Source organism: Larus michahellis, chromosome Z (genome assembly GCF_964199755.1).
Source record: "Larus michahellis chromosome Z, bLarMic1.1, whole genome shotgun sequence".
Lineage (NCBI taxonomy): Eukaryota > Metazoa > Chordata > Aves > Charadriiformes > Laridae > Larus > Larus michahellis.
The window spans coordinates 77,056,539-77,077,554 of NC_133930.1; the positions used below are offsets into that span (position 1 = coordinate 77,056,539).

At 44.8% G+C, this 21,016-nt stretch overlaps 1 protein-coding gene across 9 annotated transcripts in view; it reads right to left on the minus strand.

Annotated features, from left to right (window-relative positions):
- The window catches only part of PALM2AKAP2 (PALM2 and AKAP2 fusion), a 279,896-nt gene that overhangs the window by 223,066 nt on the left and 35,814 nt on the right, over nucleotides 1-21,016 (minus strand). For 7 of the 9 annotated variants that reach the window (XM_074571097.1, XM_074571098.1, XM_074571096.1 and 4 more), the window contains one exon: nucleotides 5,809-5,889. In XM_074571097.1, coding sequence (XP_074427198.1) covers nucleotides 5,809-5,889 — 81 coding nt within the window. Of the gene's footprint in view, nucleotides 1-5,808; nucleotides 5,890-6,019; nucleotides 6,245-21,016 lie in introns of those variants that run through there. The other 2 variants (XM_074571099.1, XM_074571100.1) reach the window with 2 other exon arrangements.

Genomic DNA, 21,016 nt, shown 5'->3' on the forward strand with positions numbered 1-21,016 from the left:
AAATAAAATAACTGTGGTAAATGGATTTATTGTAATAGTTAGAGTAACAGCAGAGAAGTAATTTTTCATTCAATTAGGAGGTTTTGTGCTGTTTATTTTATTACCAGCCACCACCAAACAGAGCTACAGTAAACAATTACAGAAATTCTGTTGAACTAACTACAGAGGCAGCCAGATCTTGGAAGAAACACTTCTACCCTAGAGTTTCTTTGAAATAGTAAACACCTCATTAAAATGGCCTGCCCAACTTCTGCCTAGTTGAACAAGCTCTTAAAAGCAGCTGTTGCTTACGGATTCTCTCTCCAGTGCAACTAATCAACCAAAATAAATTATTGTTTTCCTCAAGAAACCACATCATGTTGATGGATACTGAAGGCAGTGTGTTTGCATAAGGTGAATTTTGACCACTTTTCTGATTTCAAACTATGGAAGCTGGTGACAACTCCTATTTCCACACATGTGGCAAGCCCCATTTGTAAAAGTATGGCCAAAGAGCTGCTGATGCATGAAGTTTAAACTCTATCTGCTGTTGAAAAACAAACCAAAACGCATTGTTATATTGTTATATGAAAGAAGAAGGATGATTTTGGTATTAAAATAGGTGGGAGGTAAGGAGAGCTGTTGTAAATTGCCTATTATCAACAGCATGTTCAGTCTCAAAAAATGGGACTTCAAAGTACCTTTATATGTTTTCCAACACCAAGGGCCCTTCCAATGCAGCATCTGATTGTAACATAGACAAATACGCCTTCTGCCTTCAACGGAGTGTCTTGACAGCTCTGAAGGACCACATGGATGCTCTGTGCCTGCCAGTGTCTCTACTTTCCAGTGACTTTCAGAAGAGGTGATGTGGCTCTCACTGTCAGCAACGAGGGGATTCAGTTTTTAGAGCCTATGCTGCTACTCCAGACTCTCCTACTCCAGACTTTCACACTTGGAGGGTTTCACTTGATTAACTCAGAAACTCACACAGACCATTAATAGTTGAGCCACGTTTTTCTCCTGGTGTCCTCAGCCATAATGCCATTGGCCTCATTCTCACAAGCCTTTGCAAAACGTGTTGCCAAAGCCGCATCCACATTCAGTACTGACATTTACTAACTCTAGCATTTGCTGGGCTGTTCTGCCTAAAATGACGGGACAGCAGCTGCTGTTCCCTAATATTCAGTCAGGTATGTAGCAAGGGAAAAATGAATGAACTGGTAGTGGAGTTAAGTCATTTTGCCACAGGTCTAATTGGCATCAGCAACTTGAAAACTGTAGGTAATCCAGCATAAACATTTGCAATAAACTATTTCTATTAGATATTTTCCCTACATGAATAAAATTGTCTGAAATTAACAGAAACCCTGTAGCTTTCAGAACCTTTATTAGGTAACCAAACATGCTATTTTACACAGTGTATTTTTAAAAGAAAATTACTCTGGCATTGCACAAAAATGAACTAAACCCATTGAATCCTGGCATGAATGTCTTCGGGTGAACTAAAGCAGTTACACTTGCAGGATCAACCCAGATACTGCAGACACAGGATTAACCCAGATACTATTTTCAAAGGTTTCTCCACAGCAGATTTTAATAAACACTGATATGAAGTCCTTACACTCTACACTGACATCAACCACCTCAAAGCATTTTGACTTAATACATGGGCTTCCTAGACAAGCCTGGTCTTTTTGACCTGAATTTATGTCTTGCATAGAATTAGTTGGATTCCACATAATTCGGGAGATAAACCATATTACAGAATCACAGAATCACAGAATGACAGGGGTTGGAAGGCGTTGGAGATCGTCTAGTCCAACCCCCTGCCAGAGCAGGGTCACCCAGAGCAGGTTGCACTGGAACGCGTCCAGGCGGGTTTTAAATGTCTCCAGAGACGGAGACTCCACCACCTCTCTGGGCAGCCTGTGCCAGTGCTCTGCCACCCTCAAAGGAAAGAAGTTCTTCCTTGTGTTGAGATGGAACTTCCTATGTTCAAGTTCATGCCCATTACTGGGCATCACTGAAAAAAGACTGACCCCATCCTTCTGACACCCACTCTTGAAGTATTTATAAACATTCATAAGACCCCCCATTAGTCTTCTTTTTTTCCAGACTAAAAAGACCCCAGTCACTCAGCCTTAGTATTAAACCTAGCATTTATGAAGAAAACAGATCACAGAATCATAGAGTCATTTAGAATCATTTGGAAATTGCTTGGAAAAGACCTTTAAGATCATTGAGTCCAACCGCTAACCTAGCACTGCCACATCCACTACTAAACTATGTCCCTAAATGCCACATCTACACCTCTTTTAAATACCTCGAGGATGGTGACTCAAACACTTCCCTGGGCAGTCTGTTCCAGTGCTTCACAACCCTTTCAGTGAAGAAATTTTTCCTAATATCCAATCTAAACCTCCCCTGATGCAACTATTGAGGCCATTTCCTCTCGTCCTGTTGCCTATTACTTGGGAGTAGAGACCAACCCCCACCTCTGTACAACCTCCTTTCAGGTAGTTGTAGAGAGCGATAAGGTCCCGCTCAGCCTCCTTTTCTCCAGGCTGAACAACCCCAGCTCCCTCAGCTGCTCCTCATAAGACTTATTCTCCAGACCCCTCACCAGCTTCATTGCCCTTCTCTGGACACGCTCCAGCACCTCACTGTCTTTCTTGCGGTGAGGGGCCAAAAAATGAACACTGTATTTGAGGTGGGCCTCACCAGTGCCAAGTACAGGGGGACAATCACTTCCCTAGTGCTACTCACCACACTATTTCTGATACAGACCAGGATGCTGCTGGCCTTCTTGGCCACCTGGGCACACTGCCGGCTGTTAAACAATACCCCTAGATGCTTTTCCGCTCAGCAGCTTTCCAGACATTCCTCCCCAAGCCTGTAGCATTCATGGGGTTGTTGTGACTCAAGTGCAGGACCTGGCACGTGGCCTTGTTGAACCTCATACTATTGGCCTCGGCCCATCGATCCAGCCTGTCCAGATCCCCCTGCAAAGCCTCTCTACCCTCAAGCAGGTCAACAGTCCAACCCAACTTGGTGTTGTCTGCAAACTTACTGAGGGTAGACTCGATCCCCTTGTCCAGATCATTGATAAAGACATTCAACAGAACCACCCCCGATACCAAGCCCTGGGGAACACCACTCATGACTGGCCACCAACTGGATTTAACTCCATTCACCACAACTATCTGGGCCTGGTCATCCAGCCAGTTTTTTACCCAGCAGAGAGTACACCTGTCCAGGCCATGAGCATCCAGTTTCTCTGGGATTATGATGTGGGAAACAGTGTCAAAGGCTTTACTAAAGTCTAGGTAAACAACAAGGCTTTACTAAAGTCTAGGTAAACAATATCCACTGCTTTCCCTCATCCACTAAGCGGGTCACCTTGTCATAGAAGGAGATCAGGTTTGTCAAGTGGGACCTGCCTTTCATGAACCCATGTTGACTGGGCCTGATCACCTGGTTGTCCTGTATATGCTGCGTGATGGCATTCAAAATGGTCTACACCACAACCTTCCCTGGCACCGAGGTCCGACTGACAGGCCTGTAGTTCCCTCGATCTTCCTTCAGGTCCTTCTTGTAGATGGGCATCATGTTTGCTAACCTCCAGTCAACTGGGACCTCCCTGGTTAGCCAGGACTGCTGGTAAATAATAGAAAGTGGCTTGACGAGCACTCCCGCCAGCTCCCTCAGTACCCTTGGGTGGATCCCATCTGGCCCCATAGACTTGTGTGTGTCTAAGTAGTAGGTCATTCACCCTTTCCCCTATGGGGGCTTTATTCTGCTCCCCATCCCTGTCTTCTAGCTCAGGGGTCTGGGTACTCAGGGAACAACTGGTGTCCTGGAGCAGCAGTCACCATGACTACTTCAGCAAAAGCAACATACTTCTCCTCCCATGACAAGTGATGCCACTGAATGGAGAGGTAAAGAAGCTTCTGTGGTATCTTGATGTTCATCCTTACACCCGGGTTTACAGACCTTAGTCTCCTGTGCTTTTCGCTGAGAAAGCTGCCATTTTAAATTTCTGTACCCTGATCTCCTCTTAGTTTCCCCTGTGATTACTGCTTTTGCTCCAGGCTGTAAGCTAAATAATAAAGGAAAATAGTTCATTTTCATGTGTGTCACTCTAGAAATCGGTGCAGCAAGACTGAACCTGCACAAGTGGCAATCAGCCTAGCAGGGCTGAAGTCAGTGCCAGTTTACACCAGCTGAGGGGCTGGCCTCACTGCACCACCTTGAAAGGTCTTACTTTTCCCTACGGGTGATGATAAAACTCAGTTTAGCAACAGCTATATCAAAATAAACCAGATGAAGTAGAAAATTGCCAGAATTGGCTTTCCAAAAGGCTGTGCTTAAAGAGTTCCATGCAAAAGCATAAATCAGTTAGCCTGGAAACAGTTAACATGATAGAGGAAGTCCTCAGCTTTGCAGCAAAAAAAAAAAAAAAAAAAGAAGCAAGCATCATGAAGGCACTGGAAAGGCATCTAACTGCCCTGCTGCATCAACCTACGGTCGTCAGAAGAAATGCTCCCTTGCCTGTAGTCAATGGCAGCCTGAACGAAACAGCAACTCCTGTTGCCCCACAGAAATGCAATCGCATCATTGACTGATAACACCAAAAACAATGCGTGACATTCACAGATTTATGGTGAACCTTATGGAACATTTCTGTAGGCTGCAATCAATTACTTGGGTTTAACTGCATCATGTTTACCAGAAAATGAGGAATAGCTTACAGAACATGACGGCAGGGGCTTGGAGAGGCAGGAGAAGGATCCTGTCTATAGCATAACTTGAAGTCTGGTCTTCAAGTGCATGCGTGGGCAGAGGCGATATTCTGCGCACCATCTCCCCACGCAGGTGCACTGCTCACACACACACACACACGCACTATTGCACAAGAAACCTAAATATCATATTTTTAAAAACACAGCTCAGCTCACTTGCTGCAAGGACAAGCTGTCCAGTCCTGATCATCTTTCTCAGATATTATAATCACTGAAATTCCTCAGGCTCCCCTGCTGAACTAACCTAATGAGATTTGACCCACAAACACGTACTGGTTACAAAAAGATCACATGTATATTTTTTGTTCTTCTCTTTGCTATACACAAATGTAAAGACAAACTCTGATACTGACAGGAAGGATGAATGATAGAAATAACCAGGATGGCTTTCAAACGATGCTATCTGCAGCTGTCATGGAGTCCAACAGGGATGGGGGCTGCTCGGCACCCTGTTAAATATCAAGGTGCCTCTCCATGTAGAGACGCGCATATGCATCAACACCTTCCCCATGTGCGCATACATGCCCTTTTTATTATGCCACATACACCTAATAACTTCATCCTACAATTAAAGCTTTACACACGCACATACACGCATGCTAACTAACACCCTCTCCGCAACACACACACACAAAACCTAATGACAGGCACCAGAAAAATCCAATGCAGCTCTGCAGGCAGAAAGTGCTCACTGAAGCCATGCAGTGCACACCCAATCCACGGCGATTGGTGTCTTATCATTATGTATAATAAATAACAGCGTTTAATAATGACAGCACCGCCGTGCTGCCTGCGCTCCCACCCTTCCGACTCCATGCTCTGAAGCCGTTTCTGCAACATGGTCCTGTGCATGAAGCACACGGAATGAAAAGCAGGCAGGACACGATCACTGCAAGAGATAGGCTCCGGCAGTGAAAGCTGCTTCATGTCGGAGTGGGCTCTTCCCAGCTTTCAGACGTGTGATCTGCATGTCTAATAATGAACAGATTTAGTCAATCCATCATTTCTGGCATCAGTCCCTTACCTTGAAATGCTGCAGCTGAAGTATCTGGTCCTCAAGCTGTTGTCTCTTGCCTTCTATTTCTGTCTGCCTTTTCCTTTTCTCCTTGGAAAAATAATTTGAGAGAGAGAGAGAGAGATCTCGTTAGAGAAACGGAGGCTTTAAGGGTAGCAGATTCGTAAGAGCATGTAAGCACTCAAAGGCATCTGTACAGATGTCACCAGTCCCATTTCACCTGCTCCTCTGCCTGCTGGTATGCAAACAGCAGTGTCCTGGGGAAGACGCCAGCCCCAGACTAGCCGGTCGCTCGCCAGCAGGAGAAATTCTCCTCACTCGCTCCCGGCAGCCGGAGCAGCAACAGAGTGCACAGTCCCAGAGGAGGGGAGAAAACAGGCATAACAGCTGAGAGGGAAGTTAAAGGGACAAAGATGTGTTTTTGCATTTGAGACGCTGGGTGTTCAAAAACACGGATTGCGTGGTGCAATGGTGTGACGGTGAGGCGACACGAAAGCAGTGGGTGGCATCACCGAGGAAGGGAGCTGGGTTGCACAACGCGTTTTTCCCTGGTGAGGTCGGTGGTAAGGCTTTCCCCAGGCTCAATGGCGAAAAGGTGCTTCTACCAGATTGCATGGGATTTACCTGCAAAGCAAATGGGATGGGTGGCCCCCAGCTGGCTTTGTTTAAAATTCAAGCCACTGGCACGCACCAGCAACTGGCCCTTACTGGCTCCCAGGAGCTGGGCTGGCCAAGTGGCCGAGGACAGCATGGTCATTTCCACAGCTGAGGGTTTTCACGGTCACGCTCATGAACATGGCCACTGATCCGTGCCCAGGCTGTTCCCTTCAGCAGACTCTCTCAGGTGTTTCAAGAGGAGAACGCCCTGCTTTTCGCCCCTGCAACACTTTCCTCTTACGAAGGATCTAACTGTTTGCCTTCTGTCAGCCTTCTGCACCTTGTGGGGAGCGATTCTCCTCACCCATCCCCAGCCCAGATCAGGTTCCCTCTCCTGGAGGTCTTTTCTCGTTGTATATTTTGCAGCCAAGACAGAAATACTAAGTAGTAAATGGAGGCAGTCAAATAAACATAAAGCCTCAGTTTTTACGGGAAAAGCATTTTTTATTCCCTGTGTGTGAAAGCATGTTTTTGTTATTTAAATATTTCAGTATGTGTAAGGTTGGGCTTCAAGACATTTGAGCATTCCTTAAATCCCCAAAGTAATTTTTCTGTCTCGTCTCTAGGTGCCCTACTGATGCTCAGGGAATTCTGTGCTTTCCAGGGATTTCAAACCTTCATGCCTCATCCTCAAGGGGCATACGATAAGATGCTGCCTATGCAGAAATTAATTGTATTTATATTGGACCTCAAACCAGGGCATTTGAGTGAAAGCATTACATTTACAAGGAAGATCAGGAAACTATTTTTTTTAATGCCAGGCTTACTCAAAACAGAGCAAAACATGGAGCTACCTAACTGTCTGCCAAAGAGTGAGACATCAGAACAGCGATGGGAGGGCTGGAGTAATGAACCCAGAACAGGCAAAGTAGTCAAATGATGCACATGTCAAGCAGTTCTGTAATACACTGCACGCTCTTACATGATGATTATTTGTGTACATCTACATCTACACACACACACACACTCCCCACTGTCTGAAATACATAAGCATATCACTGCTGAAAAAAAATTATTCTGCTGAAGTTGTTTCAGAATAGCAAAATTGGCTGTTTGGATAACTAAAATGTCACCAACGGTGCCTGTCTTCAGCTGAAAACTTGACATCTCGCTACTCTGTGCATGCAGGGGATAGTTTGCATTTCTGCACACACAAGCGTATAAAATTTATGCATGCGCCTTTAAAAATCCTTCCTTATATAAAATTGATAGTCTGTGGATCATCCCTCCTATCACTCCTCCAATCCCCATCCCCCCATTGCATTTTTGAATGGAACGGGATATTGGATGGCTCAGGGGTTAAAAAAACCCAACACTGTTCAGGGATCTCTTTTTTTTTCATTTTTCAGGGATCTAATTTTCTTCATTCATCGATATCAACAGCATACTTTGGAGACTGAAAAACAGAATTTGTTCTTTGCTATTTCCTCAAATAGCTGGTCAGCCATGGACCGGAATAAAGTAGTTCTAAAAGCCGTTTCAGTTAATGGCCTAATATTCTCAGCATAAGGATAATTCTGCCCTATTTAAGCCAAGCTGGCCAGATGACAGAATGTTTGGATTTCACATATGTAGGCATTAACACCCCACATCTGACACTTCATAGGCCAGCATAAGGCACCTACATCTTCAGTTAGCTGACCTACATTTGCATGTGTGTATATACATACACATGTTTTTGTATAGATATATGTGTTCTACCCTTCACAAAAACCTTCTTCATAAAGCACATGACGGAAATCACCACAGTACCTCTTCTGGCTGGTTGTGTCATGCTGTATAATGGATGTGACAAGACAGCCTTATAAAACATAGATGGAAACTTCTTTTCTTTGTGAGAAAGGGAAAGCACTTAGAGTATTTTCCCTGTAGGCAGCAACACAGCAGGCACTAAAATACTTGAACTACTTACTAACTAGTGGGCTTCTGTGGAGTTAAATTGGAATATTGCTCACGTTTCTATATCACTGGCTTTCAGTCAGCCTGGCTGAATCCCTTTTACCCTCTGATTTTGTACCACAGCTATGGCTGAGGAGTATGATAGCAAAAGTATTTTCTTTTATCTGAAGATTGCGTGAATCGCAGCATTGGTAATTAGCTATCAGGATGTTTCACCTTCAGGTCACTAGATCACATTCCATTTAGGTTTCTCCCAGTCACTGAAGGCTGTGACTGTATGTGTTCCCGGTTCATATGGGCGTGCTCTGAAAAAATGGCTGACAAAAATCACACTGAAATCAGCATATCAAGGATTTTAGACATTCAGTAGATGAAACGCACTTAAGGAGGCTCCTGATCAGCAAAGTCGTAAAGCAGTGCTTTACTGAAAAAACTGGGATGGAAAGCACATGCCTACACCTTAGCATTTATTAAGGCACTTTGCTAGGTTGAAGCCAGTAAATGTTCCTCATTACTCTGTTCGTGTACTTATCTTTATCTATATAAAGATTAAAAAAATAATCTTCAAGAAGTAACCCCCAAGAGCAACCCTGATCTCCTCCCCGGGGGCAAGGATGCGTGGAGCTCGAGCCACAAGGGGAAGGCAGGAGCCAGGAGGATGCTTGAGTGTATAAAGGATGACTGGATTTTGTACAGCTCCTGCATCTTTTGAGGGGAGTAGTGAAAACTGTTGGCTGGGATGTCAAACACAAATACACACAGTTTCTTGAAGCTATTCTGTGGACACCAAGTGGTTGGTTTTGGTTGGTTTTTTTGTGTTTTTTTTTTCCAAGAAATGAAGGAATTTTAGAAACTAGGTTGAAAAGAGGTGGAGAAAACAGGCACTGAAGCCAGTTTTACTGTGAATGTCGTAGGTCTAAAAGAAAAGATTTTAACCTATGTAAGATGTGCTGCTTTCGTAAGAATACAGGTAATCATCACCTTTCCAAAATGGTAGAGGAATACCATTTGGGAGGTACACTCAGGACACTCTGAATATTTGGGATATTCATGAGTTAAATAAGATTTAAATAAGAATAAATAAGATCCCTCCCTTCTCTAAAAATACTAGGAAAATGGGAGAGTGAAAGTACTTGATTTTTTTACTCACAGACCCAAATGATGGGAAAAGAACATAGGTCAAATGGCAAGGTTACTCACATCCTGAAATCTCTTCAATGAAAAATGAGATTTGCACTCAGGCATTCACATGTGGATGTGCAACATGGGAACCACAAATTTATTTCCTTTATCAAGAAGCTTAATTTCGGAAAGGAAGCAATTGCTTATTAGTCGTAAAGGTGGCCAGTGCCACTTTTCTGTCGCTAAAACGTGAATAAATCAGATACTCTGTAAGAACCCATTCCCTTGGAAGAGAGACAGGTGTCGGGAGGACACAATGGAGAGCTGTAAAATCCTGAATGGGGGCATGGAGATAGACAGTGGGCATCTACTGCTCACTCTGTCTTCCCCTGTAAGAAAAAAAGGGGTATCAAATGAAACTGGTGGGGACAGGTTTGAAGCCAAGGCAGCGTTCCGCTGTGGAAATCCCTGTCTCAGGATGCTGTGGGTGCTAAGGCTGATGGGGGTGCCAGGGGAGCATGTGGACAGTTAGAGAGAAGGAACACTGTGAGGGTTACTACACAAACTGAAATTACATCTGGTGCAGGAAGCCCCTGAACCACTGTTGGTTTTGAGGGTGTTTGCTAAATTTTTGAATGCTTGCCCTTCTCTCACGCTCATCCCACCACCACTGATTTTTCATTCACCAGAGAATGGGTGCAGGATTTTTGTCTGAATTTTGTGTGTTACATTTGATCAAAATAACCTACAGCTTAGTATCAGACTTGTCAAACTGTCCCAGTCAAAAAAACCTAACCAACCACAACCCAACAACAATGAAATAGAACACCCCAAACCCAAAGCAAACATATGACCTTGAGAAAAACAAGCTATACCAAAATGCTTCTCTGTGACACTGCAGTCACAGAATACTTCAATTTTCCATTACTAAATCATTTTTGCTCTTGTTTAGAAATCTGCCTGCACAGTGTGGGAAGTGATACAGAGATTATTCAGCTCACAGAGTCGTAACTGTTTGCGGAGAAACATGCACCTCTAAAGCCACGTAAATCCTTGGGGCAGTGAGGCCTTGGTAAAGACCTTTACTCCCCTCGCGCTGGCAGAAGCAGTGGATTTCTCTGGTTTAAAGCCATCACAGACACGTCCAGAAAGCACTTCATGGGGTAGCACAGAAACTAAATGCAATTTGATTGACCTCATTGGGAAAATAGATGCCCAAATCTGATGGCAGGTACAGGCTTATGGTACAGGTATCGAGAAAAACATGGTGGGGAAAAAAAAAAATCCCTGACACAACAAAAAACTTGACAGGGATCTTGTGACCCTTGAAGAGATGGGTAGCATGACACTGGTAGTTTCAGTGAAGAGGTTTCCTATTGGCTTCATCCTGCACGCCAAGCAAGTGTCCAGCCCACCACGGAGGAATGGGTGCTGTCAAACAAACAAATCCAAACAAATGCACCCAAAAATGGCACAGGTTGTGGAAAATTATAGTCTGCTTCAAAGCAAGGAAAACAGTTACAAAGAATTGCCTTCAAAGAATCACGTGAATTTCTTCAGCAAGACACTATTTTCTCCACTCTGCACAGTTGGCAGATATTATTCCCTGTTTATTTAAAGATCACAGATTTTTAGGGCAGCAAGTAAGGAAACAAACAAGCAAAAGAGCTGCTGACACCTCATTTTTCTGTTGCCAGTTCAGGGACATCCAGAACTCTAGGGGAAAAGGAGCATCTGGGTTCTGCTAACGATTCCAACTTGCAGTTAGCATAATCCCAAGAAATCACTCCTTGTGGAAACTGAAAATTTCACCAGGGTGGTAGTTTAAATGACCATCCTCACTGTGGTGACTTCACATCTCTCAGCACTGAAATCAAATCTATAAATTTGTTTCCTCTTTTGTGGTTCAACTGTAATGGTTCACAGGAAAGAAAATACTAAGACAGACAGGAGGCTAATTTTCTCCCTTTTTTTTTCTTTCTTTTTTTTTTCCCCTTCCTTTTTTTCCCCACCCGCTTCATTCCTGCTGGGTCAATTGTTTTATTTTCCTGTTGAGTTTGAAGAGTGGGAAACTCTCCTGACAGCAACCATCCCTACCAGTTGCAATGATGCAGCCCGGTACTGGCAGCACTTTGCAAAATGCAGTGCTAAACATTTGCTGCTGTTGTAAACAGCATACAATAGAAATCACAGCACCAGAAGGGGCAGGATGCAGAACTGAAGCAGAGACACTGTTACAGCAGAATAAACATACCTAAAAGGTTGGTGGCAGGATGCCTGCTCCTTTTGGATCAGCAATGCCCACTTTCAATACTTGCTGCCAGTACAAGAAGGTGGAGCCCGTCATCCTGCCAAGTGTATCAAACTAGATCACCATATGCACTGGCATGACTGTGCTTGGTGAAAATCTTGTTGTTATGGGTAGCCACACAGCCTCCGTAATTGCGAGCTGGAGGCTTGTCCGGTCTCCTGTTTCGAGCACTGGGAAATATGTGTTGTTTCAGATTATGGGAAATGACTCCTCCCGCAGCTCCTCTCCTAACCCTGCTCCCAGCAGAACCACAGTCTTGTGGTTCTGTGCTTGTCTGTTTCCAAGGTCCATTTTTCTCTGCAGTTACACCAATAACGACACATAAGTGTAAGCTATTGGCTTTGCTTCTTTAGGCATTCTCCTGCAAGACCCTCTCTGCCCCAGTTGCCTGAAACCCGTGGCCACCTGGCTAAGCTTTGTTTCACTTAAAACATGAGTCAGGGACAATTTCCCTGCATCTGCATACTGGAGTCCAACTTCTGAACTTACGAAAAATGCACTCTGTGCTCCCATGTAGCATTTAAAAAAACGCCATCCTTTTCCGCCTAAATTCTCCCTGTGTAGGAGGTTTATTACTCAAAGCCAGATTCATGATTTCAAATGTCCTAAATACCTCGGACCTTGGTGGCTCACTTTGCTGGACCCTCTCCATACCTGAACAAAGTGAATTGTACGCTGTAGAGTTCTAGGTGGGATGCAGGGACAGAAAGAGTACAAGGTGCTGCTTTAATGCTTTCCCTGTATCTTCCATATACCCACATATCTTATGAAAAAGCCGTGTCCATTTCTGTCGCTCCAAGCAACAAGAAGACGGGTTATTTAGGAATGAACAACAGGAGTTCCCAATTGCACAGGTGGAGCAGATAAATCCCTGAGGGGAGCAGGTGAAAACCACCTAAAAGATAAGGTCTGGGTTTAGCTCCCTTCCTCATGCTTGCTCTTTCCATGGTTGCATGCACAGCAGGAAGCCAAGGGGAGATTTGAGACAAGGTGAACAGTTAATGATCAGGCATGCCCTTCACCTCCTCTCTTGTGAAACTGGTTTAAACTGGAGATTGCTGTTACGAGGGTTGATTCCCATTGAATAGACAGCTTGCCACAGCATGCAGGAAATGTCTTGGCATGTTGATTTTGGACACAGAACAGACTTAATTCACAGAGGCAGACCCTGGTGAGGGAGTGAGTAGAAAAGCCTGGAATTTACGGAAATGCTTTGTTTCTCATACATTGAACAGGTTCCTGCTAAGGGGAAGGCAAATCACTTGCAGAGAGCTGAACCCTCATTATGAAGAAAGAAAATGCCCTCAGCCCAGAAATACACTGGCTTTCATGGCATCCTGGCACCCTTTACTCCAGTAGTGTCAGACAAGTTATTTCCTTATGTACAAGAACGGAGTGGTTTGAGAGAGATAAAGAGATATAGCTCCCTGTAACTAATTTAAGTGTTTGCAGTAAAGGAGCAAATGTTTCTTTCTGCTCTGCAGCCCCCTTTCTTTTCTGAGAAAGAAAAAGCTGGTTTTGTCACTTGCATGCAAAATAACAATTCTTGCTCGGATGGGGAAGATGCGCTTGCAAAATTAGTTTTCTCCTTTTCATCTAACACTTGCATGATGTCAAAGGATGGATCTCTCCTGTGCTGACCTGCTAAAGAAAACAGAGTAGTTCTGCCTCCACGTGTGCGTTGCCCACAACCCAGGTTGAAGTAAGAGAACTCTAAGAGTCATCCTGTGTGTTTGGGACAACGAAGGAGGACTTCATCCACACTGAGCTTCTGAATGTGAACATTTCATGACTGCCACAAGACTGCTGCTAATGTCATACCTGAAACTATGCAGGTGCAGGACAAAGCTGTCCAAGACGAGAAAGGATCCTCTCTGGTGAAGACAACAATCTGCTAAAGGGTTGCAGGAAAAACTTCATCTGCCCTGCATGCTTTTAATTATAGCTCCCTGGTCACTGAATGCAACCACCACGATGCACACAGACAATGACCACTTAATTAAAATCACCATGCATCTCAAACAACAAATAAAGGATGGCACTGCTCCCAGAACAACAGCTCTTAATGAAAAGTGATGAAGGCGGGAAGGAATTTCCTTTTGAAAAACTCCCTCATTAACACTTTGAAAGGGGACACAATGGAAAAATGTCTCATTGAGACGGTGAAGTAAATTTATTTTAGGAGAAAACATGGTTCCTCTGATATCCCATGGGGAAATTCCCACTTTGATGGAGCAGTCATCCCCATTTTGATACAACCAAGATTTTACCTGTAATATTCTCCTTTCACTGGATGGTACTGGGTCACTGGAAGCAGCGTTTCAGGTCTAAGACAACCCATGTACATTTTTGACTGGGCCACCACCATAATGAGTCCTTGAAGTGGTTGGCTTTGCTTCTTTCCTCCCAAGTCTGAACTGAAACCGGACATGGGCTGAGATCCACAGATGCTGCTTCCCTTGTGTCACTGACAGGAATTAAGACACACTTTCCTATGCATTACAATTTGATCAAGGGTGTCAGGCTCTTAAACGGCTGCTAAGAGGTGATCGGGGCATTGGAGTTTGAGTATCTTTTCTGGGAGATGTGGCAGTGAATCAAACCGATGACCTATGAATGCCAGATTCACACCCCTTATTACCTCTATATCAGCATTTCTCTACAAACTTACAAGTTTTTACACCAACCCTGAAAATGGGTAAGAGCTCAGGACCACCTGACTCCTGTAGTGAACTTCTCTGAGGCATCAATTATTTCTGGAAAATGCTCAAAAGACTGTACAGGGCACACTGTTAGTACAAATCATTAAATAGATTTATCCATTATTCTGAATACCAGTCATAAATGATAGGCAGCTGAACTTCATTACCTGGCATCTGCTTCAGCTAACCTCCAAGGTCATGTCTATTGCTTGCTAGCACTGACCTTGTTCTACTGCAGCCTGAGCTGGATGGCAAATTTAGTGTCTCCATCTGGCAAATTATTTTTCTTCCTAAAAATAAAGTCGCATTTTCTAAATAATGTTACATCGAACAAATTCTATAACTTCTATTTTCTCTAGAACACCAGCAAAATTCTGAAAGAAGCAACTTTTTATCAACTATATTTTCCTGTATTTTTCTTAAAAATATATTTTGGTTAAAGAATGTTAAGCAGGCTTTGATCTAAGTTTTCATTCATAAAAATATACAACAAGGAGTTTTCTTTAGGCTGAATAGACCACTTGTAGAAAACCAGTTCATTAACTCTCCCTACTCTCACGTTGCCACTAATTGGCCTTGGTTTAAATCCATGCTGTTCAACGTACATCCTTTCACTGTTTGTTGCTGAAAAGGAGAAAGAGGATTTGGTCAGTGTGGGCTTAATTTAATCATATTTCCACATCTCCAATGAAAAGTGCATGTCTCTTTTTTACACTTCTGTCCCATACACTCTCAAATATCTCTTCATGCTGCCAAACAGGGCGTTGTAAAACTTGGGGAAACATGTCTGATTGCAGCAAGACGCTGAATGTGCATGAAAACACCTATACAGGGCTGATCTTGACCTAGAAAAGGTGCGTAACACTATGAAAACTATTAAGGAATTTCTAACTTTTGCATTAAGCAATTAAAAATAAATCACAAGGTTTTTAAGTCAAGGCATCCAAGCTGAAGCTGTGATACCTGATGCTGGTTTCCTCGTAAGCAATTGCCTAGTGAGGATCTCTATGTGCTATTTTTCACTCTGTGAGAACTTAGATCAGAATCACCAAGGCTGTGTTTTCCCTCTTTATCCAGTTTAATCGCACATATGACAGGCATCTCCACTTCAAGAAACTTAAACTTCCCCAGGACACAGCATATTAAACGGGAAGAAGAAATTGGATTTTCTGCAGTGGGAAGGGAACAAACTGGTCTGGCTGGTCAGCACAGAGCAATGGCCAGGACCCGTAGGGACGACACTGGTGCTAATTCTGGTACTTGAATCACATCCAGATTTTCGCTTGTTATTTTCAAAGTAATGCTAGAAAAGACCCAAATGAAGGAATTAATATATAGAGCTGGGCTTTGTGCTTTAATCCTTACAGTCTGGCTGGATTAGCCAATTATTTCAGAGTCTCAATGCTCCACATCAAAATGTTTTTACTGAGGCTTCCTCCCTTTGCGTGGCAGCTTGCCTGCCGGCACAGAGGCTGTCAGTGCCCACCCGCATGGCACCGCGCCGGATCTCCTGGGGTCGCAGGGCCGTGTTTAGCAGCTCTACTCTACAGGGCTCCTCTGCTGCTGAAAAGCGCTTCTTGTCATTTGCGAGACAAAGTTGTTAGCTCAAAACCCCGTCTTTAAGCTTTTGTCTACCATTGGTCATGAGCGAAGGATACCCACATCATCGGATGCTCAGGGATTGGCTGATATGAGTTGCAGTTGCTGGTGTGTTTGGGGTCTAACCTCTACATTCAGGAAGGGAAATGCTGCCTTGTTTTACACTGAAAAGAAAGAGGGAGACAAACTTCCCTATAAGCACAGGGGGATGCAATTGGGAGCCTGAGTCTTGCCACCTTCCAGCTGTCAGCATCCTCTCAAACTTGCGATGCTGAGCCCCGGAGCCTGATGGGGCTGCTGGACATGCCATCTCTGCCTCCTCTGAAGTTCATTGGGAGAATCATGTTACTCCACGATGGGACCTTAGGGAGACCAAAGCCCATAAATGACAAACACGATTGTGACTGAGAGGGCGGATATATCTATCTGCTTGGCAAAAAAGCATGCTTGGTGTGTGATCTAGGTATGCTAAAAATCCTACCCAGCCTTGGCCTTGGCGTCTTGCCTACGCAGCACATAAAAGAACTGGCTTCATCTCCAACCAGCTTACTTCTGGAAAGCTTATTTAATCTGACAGGTGTGGGATCACATGCTTCAACACTGAACCTTAGCAGTATGTGGGAGGCATTACTGCTATGTCATTCCTTTAGGTCAGGCATCCCAATGCTCGCTGCGTGAATAGGAACAGTTGCGACACTATGCTATGGATTGCATAAGAAATTAATCTGCCAGCCTTCTCCCTGTACCATCAAAGGCAGAGACAAACAGATCCCACAGCAGCTTCTCGCCACCAGCGTGTCGCCTTTAGTAAGGAGGAACAGGTAAGCACGTGAGGCCCGCGACGTGTGTCCGCTTGTCTCTCCATGGATGGGTTAGCTGCAGGTCCTTGAGGCAGGGTGCTCACAGCTGCAGGTCACAGTGGCTTTGGGCAGGACGCAGAGGCATGCACAGTGTCAGTCTGCTGCGCTGATGCGGGAGACCGGCGGCAGTGCGGCAAGAGCGCAGACCGGGTCTGACAGCTTTGATGCCTGGCTCCAGAACCCGGATCCATTTATAGATGGGCAAATTTCTGCCGTGCCGCCAAAGGTTCCCTCCCTTCAGAAAACTGCCTGCATTTCTCTGTGATTGGCATTCCTGCTGTGAGGTATATCTGGGAATTCACAGCCTCAAGGTCATCTCAGCGACCCACACAACTGCTGCGTGGTTTTTGCAGGTTTGCCTGCACAGGTGCTCAGGGTGTGTTGGGCGGGTTGAAATAACAAAGTCTGTACAGTCTGGGTGAATTTCACACTCAGCTGACACACCTGACAGGCTTATAAAACTGTGAACCATTTGAATGGCTTATTAAACAGCAAACAGCGCGTGAAAATCACCTAAACATGCAGATACCAGAAGAAGCTTCAGGGATGCGGGTTGATTCCTGCCTCTTCCAGCCTGCATCCTCCATTCAGAGCAATATGAACTCTCCTTCTGAACCCCAACAGGATGCCACATGGGTACTGCTTAACTGCTCCTGTGCGACTCCTCTGTCATTGCCTGGGTCTTCTGGAGACCTCTGTGCAAAGGAGGTCTTATTATTTTATAGCCTCGGATTTTGAAATAGCTCCTCTCCTCCTTCCATTGGGCATTTCCACCAGTTTTACTCTTCTGTTAGCTTGAAAATGCATCTCTGCAGCAATTACTCCCAGGAAGCTGAAGGAGGGAGAGGATACAACTGCAGATAGGTTCCCCTTCCAAAAGTCATATTCTTTCTTCCTCCTATCGTTACTCCATCCTGACATACAGGACACACCTGATCTTCCTCAAAGAAGGTCAGATCCTTCTCTGAGGCTGCCACAGGAGGTTTATCACCCTTCCTTCAGGCTTTATCTTTTTAAGATGGGTAGCTTAGTCACCTCCAGGGATTTAGGCAACATAAAGTTGGTGAATAGTCATCACCTGCTGCTGTCTTCAAACTGTTGCTCTGCACATCCCTGTAGGAGTCCCTGGTGAAGGATTTGTTTTGATTCAGGTCTGTGTGAAATGCATATTTCTCTTTACTCAGCTCCTGGATTTAAGGTGCAAAATACAGCTTATGGGCAGGTTGCGATATTTTATATGGCTTCTACGCTCTGATCTCCTGCAGGAGCTTGTAGAAGAAGCGAAGGTCTGATCTCCTAAGCTGTCTGTGCCGTTGAAGCCATAGCACAGCAGAGCAGCAGGGTCCGAGGAGCCCACCCCACCGCCCCTCCCTGCATCCTCTCTTTGGCCTGAAAGACATCCACAAGGCAGATCTCTGGCCTTTTAAATGGAAAGACCTTAAGAAACATGCTCAAAAGGCAAAAGATGTTGGAGGATGTTGGCCAAGAGAGACGGAAAGTGCTACATAAATTCAAGCACCTGCCCCTCTAACCCTAGTGTAAGGTCACTTTGTCACTGAATTCAACATACTATTTGCTCCACACATGCTAAATTAAATCAACCACTCTTGTGTGTGCTCCCTGCATTTAACATCATGATCATAAATTTGAGAAGTAAAAAGCTATCTTGCTCCATAAGCCACATTTAACGGGATCTGCCCTTGATGGCCAGGTTGCTCCACAGTTTCTTGGGCAATGCTGGCTTTGTCTTGGCAGAACTGACTTGGCCAGCATACGGAGCAGAGATATGTCATTTCTGGACATGTTACTGGCAAACTTCCTCAGGGATACTGTATTACATTTGTAAAGTGCTCATATTGTCTCTTTTTTCAGCTAGAGGTAAAGGAAAAAGGAGAGAGATACAGGGACAACAACAGCTCCCTACCTACCTAATGGGGAACATTTGCCAGAATAAGGTGAGAATCAAAACTAATGTTTTTATTTGTTTCAAACTAAGCTAAAACCAGCTTTGCTGAGAAACACCCAGTGTTTTTCATTTCTTCATGTTTTCAAGAAAACTGCTGGCTCTCCATTGAACTACTTGCATCTTCAACACAAAGCTAATTACAGTTTGATCTTTGCAGGAACCTGCAGGAGGGGTTGTAAAACCAACACCCATGGTCCACTAAGAAACAACGTACCCAATGCTTTCCCAGGGATTACAGGATAGTCTGGGAAGAGTGCTAGGAATTTATTTCCAGGTACAGAAGAGAGGATGAAAAATCCCCCTCCTCTGGGCATTAGTAATTGCGTGATATCCCACAGGGAAGCCAGCTGCCTCCTTGGGGCCAGAATTAAGGACATACGGAGGAAACTCCCTTCCCTGGTCCAGTCATCAGATTACTATCCGTTACTGATATTTCAGGTAGGCAGTGACGAAGTAGGTACCAGAAGTCTGAGGGCAATGAAGAATGACTTTAGGGCCCTGGGACGGCTGGTTAAGGGATCGGGAGCACAAATAGTGTTCTCCTCTATCCCACCATTTACAGGGGTAGACGAGGGGATAAATAGGAGGAGCCAGCAAATTAACTCCTGGCTCCGTGACTGGTGCGTCCGGCAGGACTTTGGCTTTTTTGAACATGGGCTGATCTACAGGAAACCAGGCATGCTGGCATCAGGCAGGGGAAGCCTAACCCGAAGGGGAAGAAAGAGACTGGGACAAGAATTAGCAGGGCTTATCCATAAGGCTTTAAACTAGGTTTGATGGGGGATGGGGACGAAACCAGGATCACAAAAGTGGTACCTAGGAGCAACATAGCAGTGCTCATGGGTAAAAGTGATAGCAAGGTCTTGCAGCCTGTCTCAGCGATGGTGGGGGATAGTGAATTGTGTGGCAGCATAGACACAAGGAGTAGTGATAATTTGGTAACTACAGTAGTGTCCGAGAATGATCAGGTGCAAATCAGGGCCTGTTCCCCCAAGAAAGTGGCAGGACAATTAACCCAACTGAAGTGCATCTACACTAATGCACGCAGCATGGGGAATAAGCAGGACGAGCTGGAGGCCATCGTGCAGCAGGGAAACTATGATGTGGTTGCCATCACGGAAACATGGTGGGAAGACACACACAAGTGGAGTGCTGTAATTGATGGCTACCAGCTTTTCAGAAGAGATAGGCAAGGGAAGAGAGGTGGTGGGGTGGCCCTCTATGTTAGGGGCGGTTTTGAATGTCTAGAACTCAACAGTGTGAATGACAGTGTTGAGTGTGTATGGATAAAAATCAAGGGGAAGGCCAACAAGGCAGATATCATGATGGGAGTTTGTTATAGACCCCCTAATCAGGATGTAGAAACCGATGAAGTATTCTATAAGCGGCTGGCAGAGGTCTCGCGATCATCTGCCCTTGTCCTTGTGGGGGATTTCAACTTCCCGGATGTCTGCTGGGAATACTACACAGCAGAGAGGGAACAGTCCCGGAGGTTCCTGGAGTGTGTGGAAGACAACTTCCTAACACAGCTGGTGAAGGAACCTACTAGGGGAAGTGCCCTACTGGACCTACTGTTTGTTAACAGAGAAGGTCTTGTGGGGGATGTAAAGGTTGGAGGTCGTCTTGGGCAGAGTGACCATGAAATGATAGAGTTTTCAATTCTTGGTGAAGGGAGGCGGGGAGCCAGCAAAACTGCCACCTTGGATTTCCGAAGGGCAGACTTTAGCCTGTTTAGGAGCATGGTTGAGAGTGTCCCTTGGGAGGCAGTTTTGAAGAGCAAAGGTGCCCAGGAAAGCTGGTCATACTTCAAGCAGGTGCTCTTAGAAGCACAGGAGAAGGCCATCCCCATGTCCCGAAAGACGAGCCGACGGGGAAGAAGGCCAGCCTGGCTAAATAGAGAGCTTTGGCTGGACCTCAGGAAAAAAAGGAAGGCTTACATTCTCTGGAAAAGGGGCTTAGCAACTTATGAGGATTATCAAGATATAACAAAGCTATGTAGGGGGAAGATTAGAAGGGCCAAATCTCAATCAGAACTCAGCTTGGCCACTGCAGTTAAAGACAACAAGAAGAGATTTTTCCAGTATATCAACAGAAAAAGGAA